The sequence below is a fragment of the Polyodon spathula genome, chromosome 21 (genome assembly GCF_017654505.1).
Source record: "Polyodon spathula isolate WHYD16114869_AA chromosome 21, ASM1765450v1, whole genome shotgun sequence".
Classification (NCBI taxonomy): Eukaryota; Metazoa; Chordata; class Actinopteri; order Acipenseriformes; family Polyodontidae; genus Polyodon; species Polyodon spathula.
In genome coordinates this window covers 25691897-25713731 of record NC_054554.1, presented here as the reverse complement: position 1 = coordinate 25713731, position 21835 = coordinate 25691897, and the positions used below count along the sequence as shown (strand labels likewise).

At 39.4% G+C, this 21835-nt stretch overlaps 1 protein-coding gene and 1 pseudogene across 1 annotated transcript; both read left to right on the top strand.

Moving 5' to 3' along the window:
* The first annotated feature begins 1856 nt into the window (after positions 1 to 1856).
* Positions 1857 to 6489, top strand: LOC121296174 (somatostatin receptor type 2-like). The gene is made up of 2 exons (XM_041221446.1): positions 1857 to 2251; positions 4530 to 6489. Exon 2 carries the CDS (start codon positions 4576 to 4578, stop codon positions 5692 to 5694), a length of 1119 nt encoding a protein of 372 aa, XP_041077380.1. The 5' UTR covers positions 1857 to 2251; positions 4530 to 4575; the 3' UTR covers positions 5695 to 6489.
* Positions 6490 to 12249: 5760 nt separating this feature from the next.
* Positions 12250 to 20269, top strand: LOC121296252 (annotated as a pseudogene).
* The last annotated feature ends 1566 nt before the right edge of the window (positions 20270 to 21835 follow it).

Sequence of the window (21835 nt, the reverse complement as noted above, 5' to 3'; positions counted from 1 at the left end):
CGGTTTTGTCAGAGAAATTTCAGTTCAGATCTAAATTCTGGGAATGATAGTACATGTGATGTGAGGCAGAGGTAACTGGGCGATGTTGATCTTCTTCAATTCAAGCTGTTTGCTGCCCATTTCTGGATATGTATTTTGTAACTATGATCCTCCAATGTTATAACATACTAGCTGCTTCTATTAGGTGTAGTTGTATACAAATATATAAGGATGAATAATACACACACTTCTTTTCTTTGCAGATAAACTATATATGAAAAAAAAGTTTAGCACCGTACAGTATATGCAGAAATGGGTTAGTTCAATGGTCAATTTAGTTGTAAGATTTTTGTTTTGCAACACATAAGATTTCACTTTATTTTCTAAACAGTACGGTTCTACTCTATGATTTACTGGTATATGCATGTGTCTATATCATATGCTGTGCCTATTGACGTGCTAAGAAAAACCACAGGGCATAAATCACACAGCTCTCCAGGCTATTAGAATAAATACAGAAAGGGGGTCCTTGAGCAGAAAATGCAGAAGTTTACTTTCCCAGTTCGGTAGGACACACACTTATATCCTTCTCATAAACATCAGCCTCTCCAACACTTTTTTAAAATTTTTATTTGAAGTGGGATAGCACTTCACAAAGTTTTTTTCCCCATACATGGGCAACTGTATAGCACCTTGTTTCTGTTTAATCATATTTCACTATGATGTGCTAAACTACCATAGGTATATCACATTTAAAAGTTGATGGCATGTGGGCAGAGAATTTGGTGTGCTACACAGATAAATAAATATTTTAAGTATAATGGAGAACCTGTCTTATGTTGTAATAGCTGTCATATGTTTTAAACCTGACCAAAATCCTACATTAAATACGATTTTTGATCCATTTTCTTATAGCAGACTATAGATTTAATTTTACAGAATGCTCTGTAGCTGCCAAAAGAAATATGTCAATTACTAAAGAAATTATAGGTGTAAGGTCAGAAAGTGGTACAGCGTCAGAATGTGGTACTTGTACCCGTTTGACTGCAGAAAACGGTACGCTGTCAATGCTGTGATTGACTAGTGCACAAATCACTAGGAACAAGACAAACTGTAGTTCACCCACAAAATCGTTTATGTTTACAATATTAGATAACCCAATTTGTTGCTCATTAGTTAAAGTCATATAGATTTGCTGAATTGTATAAAATTGTAAAAAAATATATATATATAAAAAAATAACTTTAAAAGGCCAACCTTTCAGATGGCCATTTACTTTTCTGGCCTAAAATCATTTGCGCATACCCGGGCAAGATCAACAGACAGTGTGCCACGTTTTAATGTCTACCACAGAACACCACCACACTGGTATACAACAGCATGCCCCTAACCCCATATTATCAAATAACAGCTAACGATCCTGATATGGTTTTCTATGGTATGAGACGATAAAGTTTATTTTAACAAATTGGAAAATGCCAAAAATCAAGGGGGTAATTTTGAATTTTAACTGTAGTACTGTATTTTAGCCTTGATCTGTGCAATGTATGATTCGTCTTCTCAACTCGATTGCTCAAAGGCATAGAAATACAATTGTTCTGGAGGGAATCGCCGAATGTGTAGGGGTATAGCTCGTCAGTACCCTGGCTATTAAGTCGAATCGGTCTACAGCTTAAATGGACAGTAAATTGATTTATGTTGCAGAGGGGTGATTGCACAGCTTCAATTCCTATCTTCTGATAGGAGAGCGGGGGGGGGGGGGGGGGGGGGGGGGGGCATCACTCCCCTCCTCCCGCGGTCGGTGGCTCCATCTGCGTTTAAAACTGGAATCTACCGCGACGAAGGGAGCCGTTTCCAGTTCCAGTTGTCAGCACCAGAGAGCCTCCTCTGTTCAAAGCGCCTGTGCTTGTGCTATCCTGATACCAGATTTAGACTTGACCCCGAGTCGTGCAACACGACCGGACTCCCTTTCTTCTACCCTGATATAATTTAACTGAACTTTACTGAACTAAAGGATTTTCTAAAAACAGAGAAAATCCAAACAGATCACCTGTTGTCTTTTCTGCTTGTTACACGTGTTTTCATAGTTGGAAGCGCACTTTTGAAATATTTTCTGCTACAGGTGCATGCTTTGTTTAATGTGGAAGAAACGCTGAGGTATCCAGCTAAATGTTAGTAACTTTTGGATGTGTTTTCTGGGACGTTAATCGACGAGAATTTCTCAATTTCTCAAATTCTGAAAAGAAAATACTGAAGGATCTTTATAACTAAGGTAATGTTGCAAACTATGTATATTTATTTGTTGATTTATTTATTTTGTTTGGTTGGTTACACTTTTCTGTCGCATGCTAAAAGTCAATGTTGTAAATGAAGTGTGACTACGTGTGCATATTTCTTTGATTTCTCTATTTGGTTTTAATGCATGCTCTTAACGATTTACCGTTGAGGATGGTGTATTGTATATTATGGAGTGAATCATTTATTAGTTGCCTTTTGAAGAAAAAAACATCAACTGGCAAATGCATTATCCCATTTTATTTTTTATTTTTTGGAGGGGGGGGGGTGCAGTTTTTTTGCAGTTTGTCGGCTATAAGCTACTTGCATCTATCTATATATCTATCTATCTATCTATATACCACGTATGCATTATTAAATTATTAATCGCATATCGCATTGGCAAGGTAAACCACTTAACTGCAAGGTAGGCACGGAAAGGGCTAACAATTCATAATGCGCCCTGGCAAATAGGGTGCATTTTCCATAACATTGGTATAACCATAAACATGCACATTTGTACCTCATGGAATTTTTCATTTAAAAAAATGCATAAGAAAAAAAATTTGAACTTTTGTTCACTTTTTTTTTTTTTTTTTTACCACAGGTTACATTACACAACGGAGCTGCTATGTGGCATGGTTTGCCAAAGTAGCCCAATAAAAGGAGGCAAATAGTAATCACTTAACCCTTTACTGACTATAATCACGTAGCCTAATATTATAGGTTTTTATTTTATTTTTTTCCGAATCATCATGTCAGTGTCTGTAAACATACATGTACAAATCAATTTATTTGAATTATATAGTATGTATTCTTTTTGCAATTCTTTGGCTATACCTGGTAATATTGGTACCATATTGAAAAATAGACTCAGAGCATGTGTGTTTTATTAGGGTTGCAGTAAACAGTTTTGTTTTTTTCTCTCACAGAGTGAAATTGTATGCTGTGACATAAAATAATAGCATCTAAAATAAAATATAACGTTTATTGTGTTTGTTTTTTTAAAGGGTAAAGCAACTGTACTACAGCTGATTAAACATATTATGTTATATAATGCTAGGCACAGTGCTAAAGCCCTATCTACTCTGTGGTGAAATCTCATGGCGCGCCTTTCCAAAAAGCAGGGGTTCGGCAGCATTCCAGAAAAGAATATAAGAAAAAATTCTCCATTACATTGGCACTTGATTGAGTAAATCTACAGATCGTACACCTAAAAGATCCGGCAAGACTGGAGATACATTGACATGGGATGGGGAAATCTTCTATCAGAGTGGATCAGTCTTCAAATATTAATAATGATAAAAAAATAATGGCTGTGTATTTTCTTTCCTATCGTTACAGTATAAGGGATATATTTTGAGATCTAGGGACACAAGCACTATGTTTTAAAGAAGAAGGTTATATCTTAAATGTTACAAAACAAAAATAACAACTTGAAAGAGCTTGCCTTTTAATTTTATATCCCTTAGTTGTTTAGTGTCCCTTTCAAAAAGAGTTAATAAAAAGGCTGGATTAAATGCTAAGAAAATAATCGCCACTAATGATTTAATAAAGTTGCCCACTCATTTTATTTGCATTACAATTTTGCATTCCGACCAAAATTCAACCAAACAGTTCTATAGAACTAAATCAATAAACTCAGAAACCTAAAAGAAGCTGCATGCAATGTGCTGATCTGGCTCGATAAATAGCGTGACCCTGGCTTGCTGCTCTGCCCTTTTCAAACGGTGCCTGGGGGTGTGTGATGAGTTTCCAGGTTATTGCCGCTGGTTGGCTCTGTTTCCTTGCTACTTTAATGGGGATGGTGGAGCAACTGTTAAGAGCTATAAAACGGATGAGATGTCGCATACAGAAACAACAACAATCTTGATTTTGTGCAGCGCCTTTATTGACAGGTTCACACACCTGGCATACATTCCACAGACTGCCTAAAGTCTCAGAGACTGTGAGAACTGACTTTTACAAGCATCATGCAGTAGAGATGTAGAATATATGTTTAACACTTGGTTGTGTCAGAAAACTTCACCTGTAGTGGCTACTTTAACACCTTGTGATCATATTTAGACTCTGAGCTGAATTCACAAAGCTCTTTTCAACTACAGTATCTCCATTAGAAAGAATAAACAGCTATTACAGTTCTAAAGTGAAATGATTCTATCCAGGGTCCTTCCATTTAATAGTTTATTAATAAAGCTTTATAAAGCTGGTCACCTCGGCACTGCATGTGTAATTAATACTAATGTTTTTTTTTTTTCTCTTAACTGAATTCCCAGGTTTGATGTCACATTTAAGGTAAACACTTGACTGAGACAAAACAAAATGGAGCTTGGAACTACTTCTTCAGTCGCCAACGTGACAGATCCCTGGAATTACTCCGGTATTTTCAATGAAAATGACTCCTATGAACTTACTACTATTGCATCTATGAACAGCACTGACTTTGACAAGACCAGCAGCGTGGTCATCACCTTCTTGTATTGTGTGGTGTGCGCTGTGGGACTATGTGGAAACACATTAGTCATCTATGTGATCCTGCGTTATGCCAAGATGAAAACTGTGACCAACATTTACATCCTGAACTTGGCCATCGCGGATGAACTGTTCATGCTTGGGCTACCCTTTATCGCGATACAGTTGGCCCTAGTCAACTGGCCTTTTGGCCAAGCCCTTTGTAGGGTAGTAATGACCGTTGATGGACTGAACCAGTTCACAAGCATCTTCTGCCTGACGGTGATGAGCATTGACAGGTACCTGGCTGTAGTCCACCCCATCAAGTCCACCAAATGGAGGAAACCAAGAATGGCCAAGATGATCAATGGGGCAGTATGGGCTCTCTCGCTGTTGGTCAACCTGCCCATCATAATCTACAGTGGTGAGAGGAGAAGTCACAAAGGGAACAGCTGCACCATCATCTGGCCAGACCCTCCAGAGGCATATTACACAGGGTTCATGTTCTACACGTTCTTACTGGGATTCTTCATTCCCCTGATAGTCATCTGCCTTTGCTACCTGCTGATCATCATCAAGGTGAAGTCCTCCGGCATCCGAGTGGGCTCTTCCAAAAGGAAGAAGTCAGAAAGGAAGGTGACCAGGATGATCTCCATTGTGGTGGCAGTTTTTGTCTTCTGTTGGCTGCCCTTCTACGTTTTCAATGTCACGTCTGTGACGGGCACCATTATCACCAGCCCTGCCTTCAAGAGCATGTTTGACTTTGTGGTGGTCCTGAGCTATGCCAACAGCTGCGCCAACCCCATCCTGTACGCTTTCCTGTCTGAGAACTTCAAGAAGAGCTTTCAGAATGTGCTGTGCCTGAAGAGGGTGGGGGGGCTGGATGATATAGACAGGAGCGACAGCAGACAGGACAAGACCAGGATGATGAATGAAGCTACAGAGACCCAAAGCACGCTGCTTAACGGAGATCTCCAGACCAGCATTTGAAACAGATGTAAAAGATGTGTTTCAGTCCAAATCAAGAAGTCTTTACCCCTTCATCTATGGAGATCTATTTCCATTACCTCCACTGAGTGCCCCTGCCTCATGGATGATCTGTTTCTGATATTGAACTATACTGACTCATTTAAAATCACTTCAACTAGTGCAAGCCTCCACAAATCTGGACAAAAGTTGGTGTGATAGATGGAGATTGATGCCGTTTTGTTGTTTTTGCTTGGTCCTTGACAGGCAATTGCATAGATACAATTAATGTCTTAAATACACAGTTCTTCAGAATTCTAAGTTATTATACAGTAGTTTAACATATTTATAAGAAAGTTTATAATCTATTTGCCCACTTTGCTCAGATGTAGTATATACAGACTGAAAATAATCATTCTCAGTGACTTGCTTACTGTATATTAAAAACCCTATGTGACACTATTTGGAAATTCAAGATTGGACTGGGTATAGTATATAGATATATTGTGTATGTTTTTTGCAATTAAGTTGGAGTTTGTAAAATTTATAATGAAGCAGCATAGTAGTGGATTTATCGACAAACATCATGAATTCCATCAAGTATGCTAGTCGCTACCTTTGATGTCTTAGAAGTTTTTATAATAGAGCATTCCACTCACTGTGTAAAGTTCTGAATTCCACTCGCTGTGTGTAAGGTTCTAGATTCCACTCACTGTGTAAAGTTCTGAATTCCACTCGCTGTGTGTAAGGTTCTAGATTCCACTCACTGTGTAAAGTTCTGAATTCCATTCGCTGTGTGTAAGGTTCTAGATTCCACTCACTGTAAAGTTCGGAATTCCACTCGTTGTGTGTAAGGTTCTAGATTCCACTCACTGTAAAGTTCGGAATTCCACTCGTTGTGTGTAAGGTTCTAGATTCCACTCACTGTGTAAAGTTCTGAATTCCATTCGCTGTGTGTAAGGTTCTAGATTCCACTCACTGTGTAAAGTTCTGAATTCCACTCGCTGTGTGTAAGGTTCTAGATTCCACTCACTGTGTAAAGTTCGGAATTCCACTCGCTGTGTGTAAGGTTCTAGATTCCACTCACTGTGTAAAGTTCTGAATTCCACTCGCTGTGTGTAAGGTTCTAGATTCCACTCACTGTGTAAGGTTCTGGATCCAGCTTTAGCCACCCCCCTTACTGTCACGGAATCTTAGAATAAGTGAAGAAAACTGTCCTTTTGTGCCGTGTCTCCGATTTCTGCTGTGATGCTGTGTTGTATCTTCACTCTTTTGAATAATTAGTAAGACCATTTATCCAACAATCAGAATGGCTGGGGATACTGTAGCTTTAAATGAAAAGGTTTTTTGTTTTTTTTTCAGAGGTGCAGGATCAAGTCAATTATATTACATGAGTAATACACTTGTACAATAAAGTAAAACTGTATTGTGCTACCCACCACAAAAATAAATAAAAAAATTGATTTGACTGTGCTGTATAGTTTTTTGGAATTGTGTTCATATTCTCTGAAGAGTAGACATCTTGTAACTGAAATAAAGTGTTTTTCACTGAGAATCGGAGGTGTTGCTTTTCCATGGGGTAATACAATATCCTCATAGAGAACTAATGAAGAAATATGGTTTGGTTAAACAACGGTAATATGTAGAAGGGAACAGAATATTATGACTTATGTATATTCCCCTTTAATATTTTAACAGGGTAGTTTTATTCATTTGTGAAAGGATGTTTGTAATGAACACAGTGCCACCAAAAAGCTTGCATATAAATAGTATGTACTCCTCTTATGTATTAAAAATGAGTGCATAATACATAGTTGTACAGTTCTTGGTGAAGCAATCTGTAAAATTGAAATTCTTCTTAAATGATTTGCACAAAAATATTTAATAATACCATACAACTTGTATCCTGCATCCTTTAAAAAAAAAAAAAGTAGAAAATGTTTTTATATATATATCTATAGTATTTATTTTGCGAGTGCAACTATATTACAGAGAAAGGAATCTGCGTGTGGTAAAATGACATGCTGTTTTAAAATTAAGCAAATTCTGTCTTAGGGACTGAATGCATTCCTGTTTGTAATTGTATTTGAGAACGATATTGAAGTCACTGTGGATCATCCACACTAGCTGCACCGTGGATAAACACTGTTGTATAGTGTTTTGCTTTTAGCCCTGTGACTGTTGATAATTGATGTCTCTATTCAAGTTATTTTTAAATGTGATGTGATGAATGTAAAAGCGTGCCGGTGCCTGTCTCCCTCGTTACTCTGTTGACATTGAATGTATTCTTCTTTATATGCAAGTGGTTTTATTTGCTTTTACAGTATTTGGCTGTCCTGTCCGAGCTATGGCTAGATTTAGACTAGGGGTGCCAATGTAATTATTCAGTATGTTTCTACTGTATTTTGTAGCTGCTACAGTTTGAATCAAACAGTCTGTATTGCATGGTTTAGATAGTTTGTTTGGTGTAAGCTTTCGATAACTGTCTAACAGCAGAATACATTCTGTAATACATTTTACCTATGAGCTAATATTCAAATTCTGTAGATCCTATTTTTCTTACTGAAAATAAAACCCAAACCAGTTCACAATTATCTCCAAGAACACATTGATGAGTAAAGACCAGCACACCATCAAACTACGCCACATAATTCCCTGCCAATCGGGAAACCCGCTCTTATGATGACCAAACATGAAATACAGAGATATCCAAAAATGCATTCCTAAACAGGGGAAAAGGAATAAACAGAAACATTATGATATATTTACTAATTTTAAAAAAAGTTTATGATAAATGAAACAACATATTTTAGGGTTATAGGACGGTGAACGTCTGTGTATGGCGATAAAATAGGTTGAAGTGAATGGATCAAGGTTGAAAGCTGAGGTCCGTTTAACCCCTACAGGTCTCGATATACCCACACACAGACGTTCACGGTCCTATAACTATTATATACTGCTTTATTATTAATACACAAGTTACAAATCCAGCTATATTTGTTTTATTGCGCTCTGATTGGCTGAAAAGATCCTGAGCCTTCTATAATAACAATTAAACACAGAAAAGCTTCCAATTGCTTCGGTTTGATATCAATTGACAATCCTACTGTACCTGTAACCACACAGGTGGAATAACAGAGAGACTCAGGAACATCAGAGGCAGACTATAAGGGAAAAACATTGGGCAAGAAAACACCAGTGAGGGCTTCCCATTGCGAGAGTGAACAATCAACTCCTTTCTAAGGGAAACACAGCACCCAGGTGTATAATGCCTTTTTTTGCAGCCATTTGTTAGATTGAATACCCCCTGCTGGCAATTAGAACCAATAAACCAGCAAAGCTCCTCAATCATTGTTATTGGCTTCCTTGTTCTTCATTGTGGTTGGAAGGCAATGGAGTGTAATGAACTTCCAGCTATCTCGTGCTTCATAGAAGGTGGATCACAATGTAGGTATTAAGAGATGCCAAAAAGGCTATTGGATTATTCTGATTTAGCGCCCCCCACAGACCCTAACATCCACGCGAGGCCCCATGCTATTGATTAGGCTGATTTCCCATTCCAATTGAAATAATTGAGGACACAGCTGCTTGAACTCGCTCTCCATTCAGAAAAGCAGACAGATAGCAGTAAACAGTGCAATGTTTTAATTGGATTGGTAAATAAGGTCATTTGTGTAACCCTAACCTGGGTGTTAGTGCCTGTCTGCTGCGGTGAGCGTATCAAAAACAACAAATAATGGATTTGTGCAGCTCTAAAATCTAGAAACTTCCAAAATCAAAATTAGTTTGTCAATAGATTTGCGATTCTCAAATCCACAACTCTGACACCCTATTCACATAAGCTAAATGATATACAATCATCATGTGATTGTGTATGAAGTGAACTGCAGTCAAGGGGTTTTAATCACATTGTGTTATTATAGGTACTGTGGATAAAGAACCAGAGCAAGCCTATTACATTCCAAAGGTACCCCCTTCCACATTGCGGTCTAGATGATTTGCATCTCCTCAACCATGCTTTGAAGAATTGCAATACAAATTACACATGAAGGACCTTCAAAGGAGTCAGAGCATTCCTATTTTAAAAGATTGCTGCTAAAACATTTGAGTTTTAACAGCAGCAATTATAATTACAGTTGTATTATTATTATTATGTATTTCTTCACAGACTCCCTTACCCAGGGTGACTTACAGTTTTACTTAAGAATTACAGTACAATTAAGAGCAAGATATAAAACATAATGACTTCAGTCCTAATAAGAGCAAATACGAAGCACAGTATGATTATGATATTGCGGCATCTCAGTTTTAAAATCAAGGAAACCAAGCCCTAGAATACATGTTATTATAGATAATTACCCCATCATGCACAGTGAAGCAGCTCTGCTGTTCTTCTTCCATATTTTTCAAGAATGACCGCAACCCCATCATACCAAAAGCTCTCTTGGCATGATATTCAAAGCAAGGTACCTTGCAAAACGGAAAGGTATTCCAACATTTTGTGCAAAAAAATCATAAAACAACCTAATCTAAACAGGGATGTAAATAAGACTCCAACTGCAGAACAGTTTGAGCCATTTCTGGTTTTACTATGAGTTTAATAAGACACACCTGAGCTTGTTACTTATACACAATGGCTAATCAAGCTTGTATTTATCTCCATCATGAGATAAAGACTGATTTTATTCATAAACATATGGTATGGTGATCATGAAACTCGAATGCTGACTAATTTAACAGTATCATGAATATCAAATTTTACTTCATGCAAAAAAAAAAAAAAAAAAAAACAGACTTTGAAATCATTCTTTGAATAAATTCAGTGTCATTTATTTAAATGGTTTCCCAGGTGTTTGGTTCCTATGGTGATGGTGGAGGCAGAAAATAACGCAGCTCAGGAATGTATGTGTAATTGGTGTTGATTGGGTTAATTTGCCATTACTTTTTAGTTATTAGTCCATGCCTGTATCATATTTATGTGGGTGTTCTGCTACAGTGGTGTAATTCACAAGATCCAAGGTATTAAAATAATATTTTTCGGGGGTGGATTCAAGAAATGTATTATTCTTATAAGTTATTAGATTTTTTCACATAGACTGGTTCTGTTTTACTGAATTATTCTACAAACACAAGTTATATCGCCACCTAGAGATTTGCATACTCCACTGGCATAAAAATCAATGATGATTCTGCATGGATAATATATAAATATTTAATTTACAAACTCTGTTATTAATTCGAAGCTTAGGCTGTGCAAATAGAACCTCTTTAATAAGCAAGTAGGACAGGCTGCAAAAAGATGAGTTGTTTAGTTTTACCTTTCATTTCGGTGTTTATTATTCCTTCATGGCCTGACGCACTTCACTTAAGGCAATAACACAATTTATGTCTGTTAGATTGCGACTGAAAGCTATGGGAAAAAATATTGGTTTAGGCACTTGTTGTTAGAGAAACTGAAATACTTACAGTACAGGCAACAAAAAGTTCAGTTATATAAAAAAGGGGCCACTGGTATTGGATTTCCTGGACCAGCGAGGTAATTGTGACTTTGTGCGTTGACTCAACTGTCCTAGCTAGGGTTGCCTCCTGTTCCTGTTTTCCCTGGATTGTCCTGGTTTTGAGTAAGGTGTCCCGGGATTTCAATATGCCTTCCCAGGACACGAAAAGGTACTTTTTTTTTTTTTTAAATAAAGCAAGATAACATTACTACACAGAAGCACAGTATTAATTAGTTTCCAGTACTATAATAGTAATATTAGCAGTGCCTATTCGATTACTGTACGAATTCTAGAGTATTTGCAGCTACCCTTTGATCTTACTCAACTTGTGACCTGGGCTGTTGACATCTGCTTTCATGTTAATTTCACAGCAAGCCTGAAATTATATTCATCCATTATTTGTAAAAGATATCGTTTTCGTATTTGGCAGGATAAATTATTTTATGGAGTACCAAGGCTGGGCCCCTTAAAAGTTTCCCATAGTGACCGCAAAGCAATGTGTAAAAAAGCACATTGAAAGCATGGCAAAGTGAAATGAGTAAGTTTAGTTGCACCTGTTTTATATACCTCCTGGCTTATCAATAAGAAACCGGTAAACGTGTGTTCCTATCCCAAACTCTACAGTCTAGTACTGCCAAAGAAAACGAAGTACTGTGGGTTGTTAGTACTTTTTTATTTAGTAAGAAAAGGATTATTCAAATAAAAAAGCAGAAAAGTTTCCCTAGATTCCTTTTTTTTAACCAAAAACCTGTGTATTCTGCTTTAGCCCCACAATTCCCTCTGACGCAAGTCTCTATGACAACGATGGATTTACTGAAAAGAAAAAAACGTTTTTCAGACGTTTTATTGGAGCTTGCATGTTAGCTTGCTGCTGTTTTAACTAACGTTAACTCGAGAGGGAATTTCTTAGGAAACTTTCATCAAACAATGCCAAAACTACAAAGCAACAACCCCATCTGCTGGATACAGATAGTAATTAACAAAAAAAAAAAAAAAGCTCTCTTGTCATGTGATTAGGGAATTTCTCGCCTTCTCTACAGCTTCAAAATCCTGCTTCCTGTTTCCAGTTCCAGGTTGTTAAATGGTGGCAGCGGTGCCAGTTCAGTTGCTCCGGGTGTCGGAGATCAAGGACCTGACTGCACTTTTTGAGAGGTGCAGCACCAATGAGATCCGCGGGTTCGAGCGCAAGGTGCGGGGGGAGATCGAGCAGAAGAAAGAAGAGCTGCGGCAGATGGTCAGGGAGCGGTACCGGGACCTGATCGAGGCGGCGGATACTATAGGGGAGATGAGCCAGTGTTCGGAGAGTGTGGTGCAGTCGGTCCAGGATATGTACCGGTACTGCCACAAACTGAAACAGAATAAAACCGGACCTGCCTCTACCAACAAAGTGCAGGTAAGGAGATACCACATATTTTCACATGTAACGTGAATGTTACCTGCTTTAAGGTGAACTCTGACCCATGTTTCGCAAATATCATTTGTGAGACGATGCTGGACTGGAGTTGGCTTCTTATTCACCAGCTTCTTATTCGCGTCCCGCACATTTTGTAGCACGAATTGAATAAGGGTTAAATCGCTGTGGGCCACTTATTGCAAAGTTGATTCTCACAGAGGGGGAATCTCTCTACACCTCCCATGTGTATTTATCCCGGCTCAAAACGGATTTTGTTACAAAAACAGCAGGCAAACATGGCACAGATGGCAAGTTGGCACTGGGGTTTGATGCAGTATTTCAAAGTAGATATCCAGTGGAAGCCGTGTACGTGATCCTTATGTATTCTTCCCTGTCTAACCATTTGTTTTCCTTTTTTATTATAGCCATTTTATTTTAGCCAACTGAATTTAGTGCTTTTCCAATTTAAGTGCACTGCTGTACAAAAGTCTTAGACGTGTTGCATTATGAGCATCAGCAATTTACTCAAAGCCCCCACTAGTGTTTTCTATTATAACAACCTTGACTTGCAGGTGCTAAGTTGAAAAACATTGTGAGAATGAAATAGCTTAGATCCACCTCGATTGCGTCCAAGATCGTGATACCAACAAGCGTAATTAGCAAGTACAGAGAAACATCTTCTGTAACTGACAAATACAAAAACCGCCTGTAATATAGGATCTGTGTTAATATTGGGTGAACAGTTTCACAAATAGATGTATTACATCGATATACCAATAGGTGGCATCTGTTATGGTACACTGCAGTAATGTAAAAAAAAATATGTGTATATATAATTATATCTAATTTATAATATAATTATTATCAATCTTAGGTTAACGCAGGTCCGGCACCTCACACAGGTGTCCCGCTCAATCCAGGTACGTCTCCGCTCCCCGAGCTCGCGGTCCATAAAGTACACATGATGCAGTGTACGTCACGACAACAGCCTTGCTGTTGCCTTCCCCCCAATACACGCTACACTATATATATATATATATATATATATATATATATATATATATATATATATATATATATATATATATATATATATATATATATATATATTATATACACACATACCGGGCATCAAAAAACACTTAGCACTATTGTAACACATGTATTTTTGAAAAAAAATAAGGTATGTAAATGATGGACATTAATAAAATGTTTTTGGTTTCTTTTTAATCACTCGATCAATAATCCTTGACCATGGCATGCTTGAGTGACAATCACTGAATCATATGCACTTAATCACCTAATTAGTGAGACCGTTGAATGCACACTGGTTATAGAGTGATTTCAGCTGTTGAATTGCAAGCTTGAATAAAAACAGAAAAAAACCAAAATGCCACTTCTGTCAAGAGAACACCGCCTCTGTGCAATCTGCATGTTGGAGGCTGGACTAGGGCTGCATACTGTGGCTCGCAGTCTTGGGTGCTCACAGCCAGCAATTTCAAACCTGTCAAGACGGTATAACCAGACACACTCTGCCAATGTTTTAAACTGTAATTTTATTAGAAATTATGCCTATAAATGTATGTAAAAAAAAATAAATGGTCCTGTTCTCATGTATACTCAATAAAGGAGTTTTTTCTTCAGCTCAACAAAAATAATTAAGGACTGAAAGGGTTAACACCACCTGGTTGGAGACAAAACCTGACCTACAATTAAGTCTTTTAATTAGCTTTATAAAAGGCAGCTCCAGGGCATGGTTGTATTTATGTTTGTCCAGAAGGCTTTCTGCCTCTTGCATCTGAACTGCAGACAACCAGCAATCTTCATCTAACGCTTGTTTTTAATAAATAACCTTAGAGGACCTGCACGCTGATGCTCCGGGGTAGTACAGTCCCTGTCCAGGAATGAGGAATGTTACAAACTCAAGGAAGTACAAAATTGACATGGGTCTGACTCTCTTCTCACCCCCAGGCTCTGGTATCAAGGCCCAGGTTTGCTCTCTGGTGGAGCTCTTAGCAACCACCCTTTATCAGGCCTACGCCGTGTTCTACACCCCTTCTGAGGGCCAGCTGCCAGACCCTGCCCTGAGCTGCGGCCTTCTCTTCACCACACTGGAGACCGGCACCGCTCCAGCAGGTAGAAGTGGTCAGCATTTCTGAATTGGTGTAGCCGTTTATCACCGGCAGTATTTGAGATTCAGATAGATGGTGTTTGTATAAGCCACTGCTCCCTCCCCCAATCCCCAGGTAAAGGAGTAAAGATCCTGCACAATGAGATGAAGTCTGGCAGCTGGTTTAAATATCTGCCGTCCTCTGTCACTGACTTCCAGCCAGTGCTGTGGACCGTCGCTCGCCCCATCAACAAGGACCACCTGATTAGAACCCTGCTGCAGTGGATCAACATGTGAGTGGAACCTTGACCGCACACAGAGGGCCTGTTGTGATCACTGAGAAAGAAATGGGGCTACCACAAAGTTTAATAACACTATGTAACACAATTTTTGTTCATGGGTAGTAAGCTTTATTTCCTAATTGCTTATGCCTCAAAAGTATAGAAAATGGCTATTATTCCCCACAAACTTTGCTTTTGTGACCAGGACAGTGATATTTCAAAATATCACTATTTCCAATGGGAAAACGGGCAAATGTGTGTCTTTTCGTTCACATAAAGTCAGAAAAAAACAACATATGACTCCAAATTAACATGTATTTATACTAAAGTAATACAAAAGTGACTACAAAAGATTTAGAAGCGAGTAGTTTTTCGAGATTTACGATTACTGTATTTACTCACTCACTTACTTCTAAATCTTTTGTAGTCACTTTTGTATTACTTTAGTATAAATACATGTTAATTTGGAGTCATATGTTGTTTTTTTCTGACTTTATGTGAACGAAAAGACACACATTTGCCCGTTTTCCCATTGGAAATAGTGATATTTTGAAATATCACTGTCCTGGTCACAAAAGCAAAGTTTGTGGGGAATAATAGCCATTTTCTATACTTTTGAGGCATAAGCAATTAGGAAATAACACTTACTGCCCAGGAACAAAAAAAAAATTGTTATACTGTGTAATCTGTTACTTTAACACAGACTGTAACCCATTCATGCACATATCATTGCTCCTTCATGTACACCTTGTTTATTCATAAACATAAGAACATAAAGTTTACAAACGAGAGGAGGCCATTCGGCCCATCTTGCTCGTTTGGTTGTTAGTAGCTTATTGATCCCAAAATCTCATCAAGCAGCTTCTTGAAGGATCCCAGGGTGTCAGCTTCAACAACATTACTGGGGAGTTGATTCCAGACCCTCAATTCTCTGTGTAAAAAAAAAAAAGTGCCTCCTATTTTCTGTTCTGAATGCCCCTTTGTTTAATCTCCATTTGTGACCCCTGGTCCTTGTTTCTTTTTTCAGGCTGAAAAAGTCCCTTGGGTCGACACCGTCAATACCTTTTAGAATTTTGAATGCTTGAATTAGGTCACCACGTAGTCTTCTTTGTTCAAGACTGAACAGATTCAATTATTTTAGCCTGTCTGCATATGACATGCCTTTTAAGCCCGGAATAATTCTGGTCGCTCTTCTTTGCACTCTTTCTAGAGCAGCAATATCTTTTTTATAGCGAGGTGACCAGAACTGCACACAATATTCAAGATGAGGTCTTACTAGTGCATTGTACAGTTTTAACATTACTTCCCTTGATTTAAATTCAACACTTTTCACAATGTATCCGAGCATCTTGTTAGCCTTTTTTTTATAGCTTCCCCACATTGTCTAGATGAAGACATTTCTGAGTCAACACTCCTAGGTCTTTTTCATAGATTCCTTCTGCAATTTCAGTATCTCCCATATGATATTTATAATATACATTTTTATTTCCTGCGTGCAGTACCTTACACTTTTCTCTATTAAATGTCATTTGCCATGTGTCTGCCCAGTTCTGAATCTTGTCTAGATCATTTTGAATGACCTTTGCTAATGCAACAGTGTTTGTCACTCCTCCTTCTTTTGTGTTGTCTGCAAATTTAACAAGTTTGCTTACTATACCAGCATCTAAATCATTAATGTAGATTAGGAATAGCAGCGGACCTAATGCTGATCCCTGTGGCACACCACTGGTTACCACACTCCATTCTGAGGTTTTTCCTCTAATAAATTCCTTCTAACAAATGGTTACATATTGTATCACTTTTAAAGCAGACACAGTAAATGTATGGAAATGCCAGCTGTGTAAAAACTTAAGTAACACTGCCCTCTTGTGTCTGCAGGTGTAAAGAGGATATCAAGTCGGGGATCTCAAGCCTGCTGGTGTATGCAGGGTGAGCGTCTCCAACCGCAGCCACCTTCTCCAGAGCGGTCTGTCTAATGAAGGCCCAGGCCCTGACGCCCTGCATCCAGAGCTTCTGCGTCTCCCTCGACTCCAAACTCAAAATCAAACTGGACGACCTCCTGTCCTACTTGCCTCCTGAAAAAAATCTGAAAGAATCCGCCGATCCGCCTACCAGCTCCCAGCTGAGAAACTCTTCCTTCGACCGCTACGCGGATGCCAGTACTGTCGGAGTCTCTCCGGGAGAACTGCTTCTACTGTGTGCGCTACATCCTCTCCTGTGTCCCGTCGGAGCTCAAAGCTGCCCGGGATAGGCTGCAGAGCTCCAGCAGGTCCTCACCCACAGACAGCAGCCTCAATTCGGTCCTCTTCATGGTCTGGCTTTGTCAGTCCATGGAAGAACTCTGTCCCAACCTCAAGCAATGCATCTTGGGGAAAGCAAGCAGTCATGTGACCAGGGAGACTTTTGGTGTGGGGAAGAAGCTGGGGAAGGGCAGCAGCAAAGCCCCCGAGGTGAACCCTGCCCAGGCCAGGTGGCAGGAGGTGAGGGAGGAGCTTCTTAAACACAGCATGGAGGCCTATCGCATCTGGAGCATCACTGTGTTCAAGGTCAGTTCAGTATGGGCATCTGTAGTTAGGGGTGCATCAGTGTTTCTTTATAAAGTGTGCTGTAAGTATATGAAACTGTCAATCTCCTGCTATACAATGTCCCCATGTACACTATCAGGCTGAATAATGAAAAGTGCATATCATGCATAAATAAACCACATCTAGTCTGATTTGTCATACTTGCGTCCATAACTTAGGTGAAAATCACAATGGTTTTCCTGCTAAAGTGTACACTGTTTGCATGTGATACAGAGCGGTGTGCAGAGTATATGGGGAGTATGTGCATGTCACCCAGTCCAGCTGCTTGTATTTGATGCAGAAGAATCCCTTGCAGGTACTGTAACAGCTTTGCATGTTGAAGTTGTGTTTTCTCTCACTCTCTCTCCCTGCAGGCTCTGGTTCATCGCTTCACACTGACACTCCACTCAGACACTGCAGGCTCCATCCTGGCTACAGCCACGAACTAGGAGGAGTTAGAGATCCAAGAGGAGACAGAGACAGGGAACAGTGTCTCTTCAAAGATCCGTCTGCCTGTGCAGGTGAGGAGTAGCAGGACTCTGTTAAAGTTTATGCTGTGACAACAGCTCGACAAATAGAAATGCATTTGCATTCTTCAGATACAACCAGTTTCCTTGGCTCTCTTTTTTGTTTTATTTATACACAGTTTTTTTTTTTTTCCCCCCCAGCCATTATGGTATGTACAGCCCCTGCTCTTTCATTTGTGCCAAGAGGTGAACAGGGTCGGAGGTCACACCCTGCCAACGGTGACCCTGCAGAACTGCTCAAGGGCTTCCTGGGTGAGCTGATCCCAGCATACCAAGAACTGACTTCAGACAAACACAACAAGGTTGGTGAATTCGTACTACACTGGATGAATTAGGAGTATAGCATTGATGTTACAAAGATACAAAAGGTGGTCAGTAGAGATTGAGATACTGAAGACACTCATTGGTGAGATAAAGCTGTACTTAAACAAGAAGCTGATTGTGGGTCTGTTTTATGACCTTACATTTACACTTTGTTCTCTAAGGCTGTTTATACTGTATCACCCATCCTTTCAGCTGGGGGTGGTTTTTGAAAACTTGTAATCTGGATAACAATGATCAGAATTTTGTAATCCTATATTTTTGTGATCAAAATTACTTTTTTAAAAAAACAGATTTCTTAATCGGAATTATTTGTAATCTGGAAAATCGAATCGAGCCAGATAAAAGTAGTCCGATCACAAAATCTAGGATTGCAAAATCTAGATCACTGTAATTCAGATTACAAATTTGGAAACAGGACCCTGGAGATGAACCCACTGCACCACCTAGCTGTCTGATTTGAATTGCAAGTTTCTCTCCTGTACCCAGCAGGACAGTGCCTTCCCAAATACACAGAACCGCTCCCTGCAGCTCCTGTTTGACCTGCGCTACCTCGCCATGGTCCTGAGCGCACGGCAGGAGGAGGGAAAGACCTCTCGCACACAGCAGGACCCCAGGTACCGCTCTGCCCTCGCAATTCAGGCAGCTCCTCACTCAGCATTGTGTAGCCTAACCTCTATGTCTGCTCTGTGTCAGAATCTAGCAGGTCATTGACGCCTTGGAGAGCCACATTGACCCCTTCGATCTGAATGTTTTCACTCCTCCCCTCAACAGCAACCTTAACCGCCTCTCTCGGAGAACCTCGGTGAGTTCTCCCACCAGCCAGCACCTCCCTTACTTCACAGCACCTCCCTCACTTCACAGCTCTGCCTGATACTGCCTTATAAAATATACAGCAAAGTGTAACCGGAAGCGGGTTGCATTCAGTAGGCAGCAGATTCCTGCTTGAAAAAGATTTAAATAGGAACTGTTCTTCTATTCCTAAGCATTGCACTCCATAAAAATGCCATTTTACTATATTTAGGGACATGTTTTTAAGTGTAAAGACACATTTTCAAAGAACTAGCCTTTAAAGGAGCTGTTCCATTATTGCTTGTTGTTATATACCATTCAGATATCTATTTTCCTTTCTGAAAATGTTTTTGCACTTGCTTTTGGACCATTAGTTCTGGTTATAGAGTCACTATTCACTATTAAAGCATAACTAGAATACATTTGCAATCTTTTCAGTAGCACATGCAGAACAGAAACAGTAGGTGGTACCAGTTCAAGCAGGTTCTAATTTCTCGCCAAAAATTAACACGCAAAGAGCATACAGCTAAGTTTGTGCACCCAGACTGAACAGTGAGTTTGTGTTCCTGTCTTTTGGGCAGGTTCTTCTGGGGCTGCTCACAGGCACAGAGAAGATGTTCACCAGCCAGAGCACCAACATCAACTCCCAGGAACCGTACAACATCCTGCCCCTCTCCTCTCACCAGATCCGGTGAGTGGGGAACCAGCTACTGCATGCAGCTGTAACAGCTGCTAGAATTGGTATATGAAAGCAGGTATTATTTATAACTAGTAAAAGTGGAATTTATACTAGTTACATATAATACCTGCATTTATGTACCAACTCCAAATGGAAAAAGGATATTTCAGCTTTTTCCTGTTTGGTTTAATCTGTATTTAATGTTCTTTTTTCACATTTCGGATTAAGTAGTTAGTTTAAATGTCAAATACACAAAATGTGCCTGTGGCTAAAAAGCTTGCTGGACCACTGACCTCTGAGGTACTGGGTGAAGGCACTAAAATGATTTCATTCCCAGATTCGGGCTCTTGCCTCTGAGCATGTCCAGCTCCCACAGAGCCAAATCAGCCACCAGGAGTTCAGAGGTCAAGAAGTCCCAGGTTGGTACCAGTTAAGAGCAGCTAGCAATGTGTTTGTGTGAATCACTACAGAGAGTTGAGGAGGTTTCATTACACAACACCAGATGTTTTTGGATTCAAGATAATAATGTGTCAGTTCAGATAAGAAAGAGCACAATGTAACGTGATCAAAGTCACATGGTGTGACCTTTCAATTTACCATTTTCAATTTACCATTTTCAAGTTACGGTCGTGTGTATTCTGTCAGTGAAATAAGTTTGATCGATTTATGACTCTGCTCTCTGTATTCTATTTGTGCCTTCTGTGTCCTGTAGCCTGATCTAAGAGAACATGTACCATGTGAAATCTAAGTCTGTCAGTGTGTGAAAGAGATGTATGTATTCAATGCTGCTGTTTTCCTTTGCTCTGTTACATGTCTGATTGCAGCTCTATTAAGATGCCTCCTTATGATCTGCCCTGGATTCTCATGTTAGTATGATGAGCTCTGTGTGCAGTGTGCTTCTCTGCATGAAGCTGCGTTTTGTTGCACTACACGGTCTGGTTTCTTTCCTTTTAAAAGTTATGCTGAGTCTTTTAGATGCTGATAGATGCCATTCTAAAGTAGTGAGTGCAGTAGCATTTTGTTAACAGCTGATGGAGCTACAGCTATGGAAACAAAACAACTTGAGGAATTACTTGAGAGATCAGTAAAGACAGTAGACTTGGGAAGCGTTATGAAAGCACTTCAAGATTTTAGTTTGTTTGATTTAAATCTGTTACAAGAAGAAAAGATTGTGGTTTTCAGTTCCAACTCTGCTATGCTCACTATATCAGGAAAGTAAAAACAAAAAGGTGGTCCTTGCGTACAAAAAGTCGCTTATCATAAATTGGTGGGCAGCTTTGCAAAGCTGGTGCCCAAAAACATCATAATTGCAAATTGTTACAAGGGAGTGGTGAGAAGGTGGAGGGAAAAAAAAAACACGATTGGGACCCTTTCATTACAGGATTTATAGTAAGTCTCTGTGGATGTTTAGCGCTATAAAGTTGCTTGGTTCAAGTTTGTCGTAAAACACAGACTGAAAATCCTAATTTTAACTGGGGTATATAAAGCATAGAGTCAGACTTGACCTTGCTGCTTCTGAGCTGTGTGATTCTTCTGTCTAGTGATGCTGTAGCTCAGCCTTCCACAAAGTCTTATGAAATTCATGCTGACTGTAAACTGCAACGAATCCTAATACTTAACTCACAAGTCTTGCTCTAATGACCTCATCATGCACGTCCCTTTGATTTTGAGCAGCGCTACTTGAGAATTAAGTAACAACGTTCTTCCTCCAACCTGGTGTCTCTTCACCAAGTCGAAGAAATGTTCTAACCCGGAAACCTGTTCCGCCAGCTTGCATGTCAGGAAGAAGAGCTGGCCACACCCTCCCTCTTTAAAATGGGCTGGCTCTCCAGCATGACGCGTTTCCTGCCCACCACAAAGGTTTTAATGAATATACAAAGTTTCTTATAAAATGTATATATTAATTACATAGGTTTACCTTGTCTTCTTGTGTGTAGCATCGTTCCTATCTATGATTACCAATGCTTTGCTTTCCTTATCAGACACGCCCTCCTAGGTGT